The sequence below is a fragment of the Borostomias antarcticus genome (assembly GCF_949987555.1).
Source record: "Borostomias antarcticus genome assembly, chromosome: 1".
Classification (NCBI taxonomy): domain Eukaryota; kingdom Metazoa; phylum Chordata; class Actinopteri; order Stomiiformes; family Stomiidae; genus Borostomias; species Borostomias antarcticus.
Window position 1 is genome coordinate 36,144,163 of NC_140234.1, and position 14,311 is coordinate 36,158,473.

General features: G+C 48.3%; 1 protein-coding gene across 1 annotated transcript; it reads right to left on the minus strand.

The window, feature by feature from the left end:
- Window positions 1-40: 40 nt before the first annotated feature.
- Window positions 41-12,686, minus strand: ap2m1b (adaptor related protein complex 2 subunit mu 1b). The gene is made up of 11 exons (XM_084437891.1): window positions 12,630-12,686; window positions 11,415-11,525; window positions 9,409-9,674; window positions 8,644-8,726; window positions 7,794-7,929; window positions 7,560-7,704; window positions 5,818-5,937; window positions 5,098-5,233; window positions 4,877-4,974; window positions 4,292-4,403; window positions 41-2,306 (listed from the first exon to the last, which is right to left on the minus strand). Exons 2-11 carry the CDS (start codon window positions 11,486-11,488, stop codon window positions 2,172-2,174), a joined length of 1,305 nt encoding a protein of 434 aa, XP_084294017.1. The 5' UTR covers window positions 11,489-11,525; window positions 12,630-12,686; the 3' UTR covers window positions 41-2,171.
- Between the last annotated feature and the right edge of the window lie 1,625 nt (window positions 12,687-14,311).

Consider the following 14,311-nt stretch of genomic DNA (forward strand, 5'->3'; position numbering starts at 1 on the left):
TCATCCATCCATTCATCTGTCCGTCCACACCAAACATTCACAATCCGACTTCTTCAAACAGCCACTCTGTACCCCAACTCAGTTTACTTTTCATTACAAACAAGCAGGGTATTTTGTAGTCACCCCCCTCCCCACACACACACCAACAATTCCAAGCATTCCCTTCATAGCTTCACATTTAATTCAACAATTATTCCAGACTTATACAACTTTACAAACAAACCCATCTTAACTAAAGCTGGCAGTTTTAGCTACCTACTTTGGTAACTTGGATGCCTTGTACCGTCAGAGTTTGTGACATTTCTAGAATCAAATGGGAAGACAAATTAAAAAATAATACATAGCTGAAAGTGTGTAGTACTGCATGTATAGTCATTCAGCCACTCTGGAGTCAGCTAGTCAAGATGACAGATTTTGAGTGCACTATCCCTTTAAAATGCATACATCAGTAAACATTGTCAAGTTTTGTTTGATTGTACAGAAAATAGAACGTGGGTTGCGAGGGGGAAAAAAAGCTCATGCTGGATCTCATTGGTTACACCTTTTTTATTAGGATTACGTTGACGATCACAAAGTTAAATGGAGATCAAACACTGAAGCTGCTGAGCCTAAGGACTCGACCAGGAGATGTTGGAAACCACATTCCAGTTGACAGGACACAGTGTTGAATAAGAAAACTATAGTGTGAGGCATCGAAGAATTAAAAAAAATTAAAAAAGGAAAAAATGTAGCGATAATGTCACAACTACCATTTGTGATGCTCAGCCAATCTGATGCACAAAATCCAAGCTCTGTATCACATGTAGCGGCCGAGATGTCATCCCTGCCTGCCTTTCTCACCAAGACAAGAGGAACGGCTGCTTGAAATGCCGACAAGTCTGGGTTGAGTTTCCCAGAGGCATCGTAGCGTTACGTTCATCATAAGCTACGGAGTTCATCATGGCGCTACGATGAACGTAGCGCTACGATGCCTCTGGGAAACTCAGCCCTGGTCCACGGCTAGTCCGAGACGTTCTGTACACACTCCCTCTCTCTCTGGTAACACACTCACAACAATAAGCCATAAGTAAATACCTTCAGCAAACTGATCTTAGGATAAAGTTGTAAACAAGGGGACTCAGTGCATGGGGGGGGGGGGGTTCACGAGCTCCAGCTAGACTGATTCATATGCTAAAGTACAGAGTCTGAAAGAGCACAGGCTCCTGACACTACGCTGAACAGCGAACACGCAGGTCAGCTCCACCGCCAATCAGACACCAGAACCCACAGCAAACACGGGATAAGCTCCATCCAGTAGCTCGTCTACATACCCTTTTCAAACAATAGAGAAATGTGTTTATATATGTATATACTGTGTTCAGACACATCCTGGTCTTTTATCAGACTTTTGTTTCTCATACTGGCAGTTTTGGTCACACAGAAGAAATCTGCAGCACTGACACGAAAAAAGCGACAACAGATACCACAGCAACAACTCTTCATTATAATCTGCATCAATACGAGGAATTATTACAATAATGAAAGTTAACAACTATTGGAAAAGGAAAGATGGTTGTTAAGTGCAAGTGAGTGATGGAATGGGCGTGCGAGGACACACAGGGCACTAAACAAGCAGACAGCTCACAACACTGGGGACAGCAAAAACAAAAACACTAACATGTACAGGAAAAATATTATGACGTCTTCGATGCATCCCTAAGAAATAACTAGGCGCTAGGCTAAAATAGTGATTACACCAGTAATGAGATGAGGGGGCGGGGTCAGGGAGACATGATTGGCGGGGACGGGGAGGGGGGCGTGAGGTTGTGATGCGAGCTAAGTGCTACGATTAAAGAACATCTACTCCAGCACCGGGGGGGGGGGACCACAGATAAGATGCTCAGCCGGACGACGGAGGGGACGACCACCCACGACAGGACGATACAGCGACACACGCGGCGTGGCAGAGAACACCCACACCACCTTTTTTTTTACAGAAGCAGATGTTTCTGTCCACAGAACATGTTAGCATCATCTACATGAGTGTTTTCAGCACTTCTGAAATCCCCCCGCCCCACCCCATTTGTACACCAGCACATGTAAAAGACGGAAAAAAGAGAGATGACGCCTCGCCAATTGTTCTCTCCTCCTCGGTCCATGTCTCCTTGCTGCCCCCTGCAGGACGAGGGCCGCTAGCACCGCGTCTCGTAGATCCCGCTGCGGCCGATGTAGCGCACCCATTTGATGACGTCGTGGTCGCTGTAGTTCAGCTTGGGCTCGAACACCTTCAGGTAGCGAACCTTCAGGCCGGACGGCGCGAAGGGCACCTGTGAGAGAGGATGGGAACGCTGAGCCATGTTCGTCTGCGCTGTGGTACACGGCCATCACTAGGGGGTCTACTGTATGATGGGGGTCAGCCTTATGAATATATATACTTTGTATTCACTACTACGGCTGGCCCCCAGTAATTCAAGTATTCCATTATTCCTTCGGTGCGTGTGCTACACACCTAACCCTGACCCTACACACCTAACCCTGACCCCACACACCTAACCCTGACCCTACACACCTAACCCTGACCCTACACACCTAACCCTGACCCTACACACCTAACCCTGACCCCACACACCTAACCCTGACCCTACACACCCAACCCTGACCCTACACACCTAACCCTGACCCTACACACCTAACCCTGACCCTACACACCTAACCCTGACCCTACACACCCAACCCTGACCCTACACACCCAACCCTGACCCTACACACCTAACCCTGACCCTACACACCTAACCCTGACCCTACACACCTAACCCTGACCCTACACACCTAACCCTGACCCTACACACCTAACCCTGACCCTACACACCTAACCCTGACCCTACACACCCAACCCTGACCCTACACACCTAACCCTGACCCTACACACCTAACCCTGACCCTACACACCTAACCCTGACCCTACACACCTAACCCTGACCCTACACACCTAACCCTGACCCTACACACCTAACCCTGACCCTACACACCTAACCCTGACCCTACACACCTAACCCTGACCCTACACACCTAACCCTGACCCTACACACCTAACCCTGACCCTACACACCCAACCCTGACCCTACACACCTAAACCTGACCCTACACACCCAACCCTGACCCTGAAACTGAACAGGGAGGAAACACAAGCATGAAATCCGCTTGTTCTGTCTCGCTTTCGCGAGTCACTCAGTGTAGCGTTGTGACGACGTTGGTATCGGTCTGGACTATCGGGACAACAAAACAAAACAAAAAACAAGCTCTGAATACTGAACTGAGCTCAGAATACGAACCTACCGAACGAATATTGGAATAGTGAAATTACTCGGGCCAGCCCTAGTATTCACTATAACTGTGTATTCACTATAACTGTGAATTCACTACAACTGTGTGCCATTATGATCCGTGTGGAGTTTATATGTTCCATGTTGCTCGTTTTATGCTCCTTTGCTCCAACAAATTAAATGGGGACAAATTTAAACTCGAACTCCCCCAAGGATGAAGAACCTGACATGACTCCAGATGGGGGTCTGGAAGTGGACCAGGAAGACCACATGGAAGTGGACCAGGAAGACCACATGGAAGTGGACCAGGAAGACCACATGGAAGTGGACCAGGAAGACCACATGGAAGTGGACCAGTAAGACCACATGGAAGTGGACTAGTAAGACCACATGGAAGTGGACTAGTAAGACCACATGGAAGTGGACTAGTAAGACCACATGGAAGTGGACCAGTAAGACCACATGGAAGTGGACTAGTAAGACCACATGGAAGTGGACTAGTAAGACCACATGGAAGTGGACCAGTGAGACCACATGGAAGTGGACTAGTAAGACCACATGGAAGTGGACTAGTAAGACCACATGGAAGTGGACTAGTAAGACCACATGGAAGTGGACCAGTAAGACCACATGGAAGTGGACCAGTAAGACCACATGGAAGTGGACTAGTAAGACCACATGGAAGTGGACCAGGAAGACCACATGGAAGTGGACCAGTAAGACCACATGGAAGTGGACTAGTAAGACCACATGGAAGTGGACTAGTAAGACCACATGGAAGTGGACCAGTAAGACCACATGGAAGTGGACTAGTAAGACCACATGGAAGTGGACCAGGAAGACCACATGGAAGTGGACTAGTAAGACCACATGGAAGTGGACTAGTAAGACCACATGGAAGTGGACCAGTAAGACCACATGGAAGTGGACCAGTAAGACCACATGGAAGTGGACCAGTGAGACCACATGTAAATGTTGACTGAGTTCACCTCAAAGTTCATGGAGATGGGGGGGCGGGCCCACTTCTTCTTGTCGTTGGTGGGAAGCAGCTCGATCTCAGCGCTGATCTGAGACTCCTTCATCCCCGCCATGCGCTTGATCCTGCAGAGAGAGAGAGAGAGAGAGAGAGAGAGAGAGAGAGAGAGAGAGAGAGAGAGAGAGAGAGAGAGAGAGAGAGAGAGAGGAGGGAGGGAGAGAGGGAGGGAGAGTCACCCTTCAGAACACACACTACTGTACAAACAAGCACAGACTAGGCCTCAGGCTTATATTCACTATTCACGGCTCTAAACATAGGGATATGAACAAAACCACTACTAAACAGAAGAATGTTAACACTGAGATGTCATCTGTTTTGGTTTTATGAGAACGCTAGCGGCATCGCGGGCCTGTCAGAGAAGACAAGGCTGTGGTTCTCTTCCAGTAATCCAGACATCAACGCAGCCAATCCCTTTATTACATGCAGACCTATTTAATTCAATGTCAGTTTCCATCGTATTGAGAAAGCAAAGCCCTTTTCCAAACTCTTAACTTCATTAAGTGCATTGGCTACAGGAAGGTATATGATGAGAACTCACTTCCAGACGATGGCGTTCTCGCTGGCCTTGTACTTGGCCTTGCCCTTCATGCAGATGACCTGGACACCACTAGTGTTGAGAGGGGTTGGGATGCGCACCTGGGGGGGGGGGTATATGTGAAAGAAGGACTTCAGACCACTTCTACCAAGTAGCCATTCACAGCCCCCCACATCAACCACTGTTACTGCACCAAGACAAATTAACCTGTATCCCTACTGTACCTCGATTTTCTGAGCCAGGAGTGAGGGCTTGAAATTGGACTTGATGACCACCTTGACCTCCAGCTTGGTACGGCCCACCTCCCTGACCAATGGAATGACCCGGAAGGGCAGGATAATATCCTTGGTGGTTCGGTACCTGGAGAGAATAGGCAAGCACACATTTAATCCCAGAGAATAGGCAAGCACACACTTTAAGGTGCAGTATGCAGTTTGTGATTTCCTGTTAAACTTAGAAAGCTTTTTTTTATATGCAACGGACAAAATCCCTGGCCCAACCTTCAGGCCTCTCTCCAAAGCCACTCCTCCAAACTGGGAGAAAACAAATGACACTGGCTAGGCACGTAGGTAGGTTGACAGGCAGGTAAGCCATCCAATCATTTCAAGCTGGCAACTCAAAATGACTGGACGCACTTATTACAGTCCTGTGAATTCCACAGATCATTTATTTATTGACTGCTGTCGGGATGTTATGAGTATTGTAAAAAATATGATAAAAAGTGCTTCTACACCAAACCGCACACTGCACCTTTAATCCCAAAGGAGATACACAGGAAATATATTGGGAGTCTGGGACACATTAACTCAGCGGGACACAAACACGCCAGCCCACCCACCCACCCACACACACACACATACAGATACACACACACACCCTCACACACAGTTACACAAACTGCCCCCCACACACACATACAACACACAACACAAAAAGAGTCTGACCTCATGAGCTCGTAGTCTCCATCCGGTGGGATGAAGCTGATACTGCGCTCCGAGTCAAACTTGCTGAGACGCACACACTGGTGGAATGTGCAGTCGTCGATGGCTATAGACTGCTTCCCACTGGGGGGGGAGTAACGGAGGGAGAGAGAGAGGGATTATTGGAGGTGGGGGAAAAAAAAAGGAAGTGTGAAAAGAAAGTGCGAGGGAAAACTGATGACTCATCACAATCTACGGCCCCTATATATAGACCCTGGGGAACGTTAGTGAACACTAGAGAGGTGGAATAGTCGGCCGCCGTGATGACAACATCACAAGCAGATTTGGGCTTATGGACTCACAGCTATACACAGTACCACAACGGTCTGGTGTCCAGTTAAGATGACGGGACTGAGACGCAGACACAGACTAACGGACCCATCGCACTCACACGGTCAGGGGACAAACCTGATCTAGTCTATGGCAACAACAACACAGTCCAGGTGATGGTGAAAATAAGCTCACACAGTCTTGCTAACACAGCTAACACAAGTCTTGTAGTCGAGCCACACTGAGCTCCAACACTGTTTGGGTTCATCCAGAAAAATCCACACAAACAAACAAGCAAACAAACAAACATATCTACTGAGCCATGCAAATCAGTCAAAACATACAGGTTGTCTGACTTGCATGTCCTGTGACTAGTAGGCTGTTTGGAGACACGTTAGGACAGCGTGGGTGCGCGCGCGCACGCACTAACACACACACAGACACGGACACACACAGAGACACACAGCAGACTGAGGATGCAGAGAGCAGACTGACCAAGTGAGCTCGCTGCCCCCTAACTCACTGAGGTCCAGCACAGAGAGGGAGGAAATAAAACACAAACCAAGGGGAAAGATACCGGTGAGGAAAACACTTGTGAAGCGCTCTGCGTGAGCCCAAAACAAGCCTTATACAAGAGCTAGGAGCATGAATCCACAAGCCCAGTGATGTGTTCCACAATGACTTGACTACATGCATTCACTTCAAAGAGCTGATAAAAATGTAAATGATTTAAAGGTGCTGTAGATACAACTTTTGTAGACTAATCATAAAAATAAACGTAAAAAAAAAACTAACAAGGCTCATGAGCCAATAGTATTACTATTCTGATCGCTCCCGACACAGAGATACTGTGTGGTACCAACGTCGTAATACTATGGCTCAACAGCCTTGTTGGAGGTGGGAGCCAAACCTCAGACATCTCAAACATTCAACATTCATTTAGGCCCCATCAAATTCATAATCAATATCTTTTTTGGGGAAAAGCAATACTTTTATTCCACACCAAAGCTCTGTGGATGTATGTAATTTTCTTTTTTTTTAATGATTTGTCTATATAAAAATATTATCTATAGCACCTTTAATGCAACCAACAGTCAACTTTCCAGTCATGTACAAGCTGTGTAACACAAGCAAGCTATTCAGCCTTCCCTTAACCTGGATTCCTCCACTCCCTCTTCCTACAGTACCTACATATCCTGCTTTGAACGTTCTGCATTGTACAGTTCAAATCAACATGTAAGAAGCGCATGCAAGCAACCCAATACAAGTGACCGATACATTATTAGTCGCCTTCCTAGCGCCATTTTGAAGCAAGACGGTACCGTGCATCTTTTAGTACACAGAAAAATCATGAAGAGAGGAATATATCTGGGGCGGGGAGTCCTGTGAGCGTAGTCATCCTGTTCCAGCTGGTCTCCGTGGCGTGGGACGCTCACCTCTTGGCCGCCTCGTCAGTGGTCGCGCTCTTGCCCTGCTTGTCGATGACGATCTTGTCGTTCATGCCGAACTTGCACTCGGGCATCCCGCTCAGGTAGCTCTTCATCACCACGCGCCCGGAGACGTGGGCGCTCAGGACCTGGCCTGGGAGGACGAGGGGCAGCAGGGGTCAACAACCACGCAGCAGGGGTCAACAGGTGTTGTGTGTGTGTGTGTGTGTGTGTGTTTTTAACCTTGTGGAGACATCAGCAGGTTGACACTCTCCAGCACGTCCAGGAAGAGCTCGTTGCGGCGGTACTTGATGCCCTCTCGACGCCAGCCGATCTGACCGGTCACCTGGCTGGTGATCTGAGACTGCTCCTCCTTAGTCTGACACACAGGAGCACAGGTAGGAGAGGAGAGAGAGAGGAGGAAGGAGGGGGAGAGAGAGAGGAGAGAAAGGAGGGAGGGAGAGAGAGAGAGAGAGAGAGAGAGAGAGAGGAGAGGAAGGAGGCAGAGGAGAGGAAGGAGGGAGAGAGAGGGAGAAAGGAGAGGAAGGAGGGAGAGGAGAGGAAGGAGGGAGAGAGGAATCAGAATCAGAATTAATTTATTACCATTGAACTTACATCCATAGGATTTTTTCCGAAAGGAGAAAGGGAGAGGGGATGAGGGAGAGAGAGGAAGGAGGGGGAGAGAGGAGAGGAGATGGAGAGAGAGGAGAGAGAAGAGAGGAAGGAGGGGGGGGGGGGGGAGAGAGAGGGAGAAGAGAGGAAGGAGGGGGGGAGAGGAGAGGAGGTGGAGGAGAGAGGAAGGAGGGAGAAAGAAAGGTATGCTATCCTGTCAGAACATAGCTCTTCATACGTTCCAAAAATGATTAACGCATCTCAACGAGGAGTACTTACATGGTGCTGGAGGACAGGAGGTTCAGGAGACCAGCGACGACCACGGAGCCCGTTGAGGAGCGGAGACAGAGGGAGCAGACAGACCAGACGTTACACACTTCACACCCAGTGTCCAGACAGCTGCGGCCAGCTAGCCCACACGTCGCAGCCACGCTAACGTCAACCAGCGGGGGATCTGCCCGGTCGTACTGGGTTTACACACCTGGCTCTTGATGCCCTGCTGGGTGATGAAGGTCTTCAAAGCGCCTGTCTCAGAGTTCTGGGGGTACCCAAAGTCCAGGATCTCTACAGGGCGAGAGAACCGTCAGCCCGAGAAGAACCGAGAGGGTCAGACACCGACGAGCTCACCGGACTAAGGGCCGCTCCTAAGGAACCAGCGCCCTGGAAAAGACCCGTCTTCCTCGTTCAGTCCTTGATTTATTACAGGTTTATTCTGTGGAGACCCAATTCTCTTTTTTACAAAGATGCTCACGTTGAGTCGGCCGCCCGAGGTCCCCAGTGCTCCCCACCCAACATGATCCTGTCATGGGACACCAGACAGCTGTGCCCGGACCACTATCAAAGTTATAAACCGTCTTCAAAAGGACACGTCGGCACATGACAACAACTGCGCTGTATTTTCTTTAGGTTTTGATTTTCTCATCTAACGGTATAAAAATCAAAACCTAAAAAAACAACAGCACAGCAGAGAGGCTGACCGTGTCGCGAGCGTTTCGCCACAAAATGCTACAGGAGCTGGAGTTACTGCAAAGTGGTGGTTCAGAAACAGAGAGGTAAATAACACGCTGTAAATAAACACACCTACACACACACACACACCTGCACGCACGCACGCACACACACAAAGAGATGGCATTCAGTAAAGTCAACCAATGGTCACACAAGTACATTATTTTTGGCAACATTTAATAATCACATAACATCCCAGATCCCCGTGGTATTTCCTACTCGGCTGAAGGTGTTTTACCGTCCAGCAGCTCGTAGATCAACACGAAGTTGTTCTTGATGTTCTCCTCGCTGATCTTGCCGAAGTAGGCGGCCATGACGTCGCACATCTTGTAGAGGAACTCGAACACCATGGCGGCGTTGACGTTCTGCTTGGTGACGGCGGCCAGCCAGATGTTGGAGCGCTTGACGTGGAAGAAGGAGGTGCGGGCGATGTTGTTGACGGGCGAGCGCACCTGCTGCCGGGCGTGGATCACGTTCACGCGGAACGCGTCCACCGCATTGCGCCTGGGGGCGGGGACAGAGGAGACCAGAGAGGTTAGAGACGCGCGCCTGGGGGCGGGGACAGAGGAGACCAGAGAGGTTAGAGACACACGTCCACCGCATTACGCCTGGGGGAGGGGACAGAGGAGACCAGAGAGGTTAGAGACGCGCAGCTCTATTACGGCCGCAGACCCAGCAGGAGGGACAGGTGGGAACCTTAGACACACAGACAAATAAACAGACAAAGAAATAGAATAGGATGAAGAATGAGCAGGGCGAGAGAGGATTTGACCATGTTTATGCTTAAAGAGACAACAAACAAACATGCTGTTTGGATAAAACAACAGGAGATTAAATGGGTTTATCACATTCACACCCCAGCCATGATAATGGAGAATCTCAACTTCTAGTCCTGGAGATTCCTCACAGAGACAGGACACCAGGTGGGGGAGGATTCTGTCTGGGCGTTAGCCACAGTCTGTTGTTTTTCTCAGGCTCAGCCATTATTACGCCCCAGCTTCATTGTGCAACACTTATGACTCATCCCCTTGCACAGGTAAGCATCATTCATTGAATAGATTAAACTACTACACAGGCGGTAACATGTAAACATTAGTTATTGGATTGGAATTGAAACAGGGAGCTGGGCATGCCAGCATGGGGGTGAAGTTGGTAGATTGCCGTTTTGGAAAGAAATGAATGACCCCCGCAAAAGGGTAGAGAGACCCACAGAAGAGGAGAAGCAGCGAAAGGAGGTGGATATGGGGAGAACATCATGAGCCAAACACACACACACACACACAGACACACACAGAGTAATTAACAATTGGGAGGACACTGCGCAGGGTGCTGAAATCATGACAAGCTCCTCTTCCGGCGTCGACCTCGGGCCGGTCACTCAGCTAGCAGCGCTGCCCTTGTTACCTAGCAACCAGCGCGCTGGCTGACGGAGGCTCAGCCGGGGGGCGTCTCTGCCGAGGACATGGCATTTCACCCAGCCAGCGCGCCACCAACAGGACCAGAGAACCTGCTGTTATCTTACTTAACACACCTCACACACCAACAATGGACTCATGTCGTGACCAACAGACAAGACGACATGTAAAAATGCAAATCCCAACGCCCGATTAGGGAGTACATGGAGTTTAACATAAATACCTGCTTAGGGATATGCCTCCAAAGTGTACTGCACCTATCCAAAGACCTACCTACACCCCCCCCCCCCCCCCCCCCCCCCCTCCCCAGCCGCTAGGAAAGATCACCTCTAGACGGGACTCACCCCATCATCCCGGTACACTCATGTAGCTCGGAAGGTATGCGGGTTCGATCCCAGCTCCCGGTATTGTGTCCAAGTTATCAAGACACTGAACCCCAAAATCGTTCACATGCGGCAGTACCTAGTACTGTCGCCCCACAGCAAGAAGGTCTCAGGGCCTTTCTGTGCGGAGTTTGCATGTTCTCCCCATGTTCGCAAGGGTTTCCTCCCAAAGAACCCAATATGAAAAACATGCAGAAGAACAGATGCTCTTCAGTCCTGTCCCTGACCAGGACCTGGACTGAGCACTTGGTCCCCGGGCACCATGAACGATGGCTGCCCACTGCTCCTGGCTGCCCCTGGAGGAGAACGGCTTGGATGGGAGAAATGGAGAGAACAATTTCCTCCGGCGACCCCTGAAAACTGCATGTGTGTGTGCTGTGTGCCGTCGCTCACTTGGGTAATTGTGTGTGTCAATAAAGACCCGAAGAAGAAGAAAGAAGACTCACCCTATGTCATCCCGGTAGACACGGGAGATCAAGACCTCCCCCTTGTGGTTGTAGATGAACAGTCCTCCGATCATGATGGCAACCTCTCAGTCATCACAGCCCATGATGCGCCTGCGTGGGAAAAGAGACACACTGAAATAAATAAATACTGCATAGTTGTCATAAATGTACATGGGGCTTGAACCTATGAGTGTAAGAGTCTGTACCGACATGTAGCTACTCTACTGCTTCTAGAATTCTTGAGCAGACCGACTCGTCTACTCTCTGTGATCACTGTAGACTAGTAGGAGGATATGCGCACACGGCTGCTGAACCCAGATGTATGGAGGCTCTGATACTGGAGTGTTGAAATTGACGTTATTCTTATCCCACTAACCATATATTTTAAAGGACGGCGACATTAAAGGGATCGATCCAACAGCATAGCCCAAATCCTACCCTCTACCGAGACACAACGGGCTGTCAAATCACAGGCTAACGTTAGTCCATTCCAGATAGCTACAAACGTTATACTTGACTTGTCAATCATCAATATCAGGATAGCAGCTAATGTCACTTCACATTATAAAGAAATCCATCCTAATAAGCTAGCTAACATTACACACACCGCCAAAACAGGATTTGGCCGACTTGATGGAGCACAGTCGAAGAGGCCTCTCTAAATGAGGTAGATTCCGCATTAATTTGAGACTACATATCTCTTACTAGCATCACTATTAAATGTTTAGCTCACAGCCACAGCTCCCATCAGCATCGGCTGCTAGCCTGGCTAGTGAAGTTAGCTAGTTAGCTGAGGTTCGCTCAAGATGTCCGCCTGTCCAGTAACGATAGCTAACTTGCACTGACTGGTTATCGCCGGACCACTCAATTCCAATGATGGCAAGGTGATTTTCATGAACCATCTTTCATTTTGTAGTTGTAGCCAAAATACGACACGTCTCCAAAATGCCCATGGTTATCAAAATACTGTCTCGGCTAAACTAGCACAGGCTAACGTTAGCCTAGCTAGCTAGCCCAGCTGATTGGCTACACGGCGGCCAAACGTTGTCACGACTGCAGGTCAGATATGAGTGCATCGCGACACCGCTACCATCGGTCTTCCGCACAGTCGTCTTCCCAGAATCCCCCTCAAAATCACCACTAACGTCATAGAAATTTCACAGCACTTGTTTTTAACACGAACTGTATCGAGGGTTTCTTGAACGTTACACTCACTCTCGTCCTCCTCCGACTCCAAAATCAAGATGTCGACGCGGCTCTTACCTTCCGTTCAGACCGCTCTGTCAGCTGACTGACGACGTCCGACGCCCCATCAGGCCGTGCTGCCTGCCTGTCTGTCTGTCTGTCTGTCTGTCTGCCTGCCTGCCTGCCTGTCTGTCTGTCTGTCTGTTTGTCTTGTCAGTGTGGTGCTGAAATAAAGCTAGTGCTTCTCAGGAATGGTAGCCTATCCCTCTTCACGACAGCATCTTTGCTTTAGCCTCCATCACCTGTTTTGCCAGATGTTTCGATATGTTTTTCCAGATGCTCTGTTGGGTGCATTGCACTGGCCCTGTGTGATCTGGACAACCAGTCCACAAAAAATTTGTAATAAAATTGCTTAATGTAGCCTATTAACAATCACAAGATAAACACACAGATATACATCTACAACATACAAGCTACATAAGCTAAACACAAAACATGTTGTAGCCTACATTTTTCTATTGGTTGTATTAGACATTCACTATATTGTCCCAATTCACGTGGTTAAGCACACACACACACACACACACACACGCACACACACACACGCACACACACACACACACACACACAATTTCTCAGAAAGCCCCAGGATCTCTGTTCCTTCCTCTGTGCTGACTTTGCAGGAGTTAGCAAAATTACTCACTACCCACATCCCCATAACCTATACTTTGCAGTGGAGACTAGTTTGAAGTTTCACAGCAGAATAAGGTTTGACCAGAGGAAAACACACATCTCCCCCAGTTCTGTCATTCCTTCACTAGTCTCATTTTACATTATATTATACAGACTGAAAGCAAGACCTGACAAGTGGCAAGCCTTGCATTCCCTGTCTTTGGATTATAAAACTCCAACCTCATGGTTCACAGAATACACGTTTCCTGTTTCCTCTGCATATCAAGGGGTCCTGTTAGGACACTGGTTCACCGTGATGTTTCCCCCGGGAGAGGAGGAGGCGTGTGGAACCAGTAACGGAGAGGAAAGGGGTGTCGTAAAAACCGCCAAGAGAACATACGCAATAGAGAGCAAACACAACACACAAAACAGGGCCAGGTTTAGGCAATAAAGCTATGTTTATAAATAAAAACAATTTGTTCGTTTCTCATAAAACTGTGTACAGAGTATTAAACACAACTGTTAATGACTATACATTATCACTCTCTTATTCAAAAGTGATAGAGATAAAAGTGTTCTGGCAAAGAAAAAAGGTTTGAGACATTAGGCTGTAAAATAAGCAGAATGATGATGTTAATGATGATGAGTTATGGACCATGATAATAACATATTGCAATGTGCATAGAGACAGGCAGAATGAGACAGAAAGAGCCATTCACCAAAACACCCACCCTTCACCAAAACTGTACCAATATCCGGCATAATATTTCTTAATATTTCTGAGTGTGTCCTATGAGATCTTAGTTTGTATCAAGGATATCAGACATGACTAATAGTGTACCCTTCATCCTCCATTTATTAAAGATCATGATCACAATTACTGGTCACAGTGTATCGGGGGAGACTAGTGTAATGTGTGATGTGGACCAGACCTCAAAGCAACACTGGAAGTGAGAAGTACCTTTAATACCAGAGCAGCCCAGCAAGAGGCCTGTGTGGGTCAATGCTTGATTAAAATCCGGTTTAATTGCAACAAATCA

What these genes read in the sequence shown, in the direction of transcription:
- ap2m1b (XM_084437891.1), bottom strand. Translation starts at nt 11,488, where the DNA reads ATGATCGGAGGACTGTTCATCTACAACCACAAGGGGGAGGTCTTGATC. An exon ending in GTCTACCGGGATGACATAGG is followed by an intron (nt 9,675 to 11,414) that starts GTGAGTCTTCTT and finishes CCCCGCCCCCAG; the next exon opens with GCGCAATGCGGTGGACGCGT. An exon ending in ACTGACGAGGCGGCCAAGAG is followed by an intron (nt 5,938 to 7,559) that starts GTGAGCGTCCCA and finishes CTCCCCCCCCAG; the next exon opens with TGGGAAGCAGTCTATAGCCA.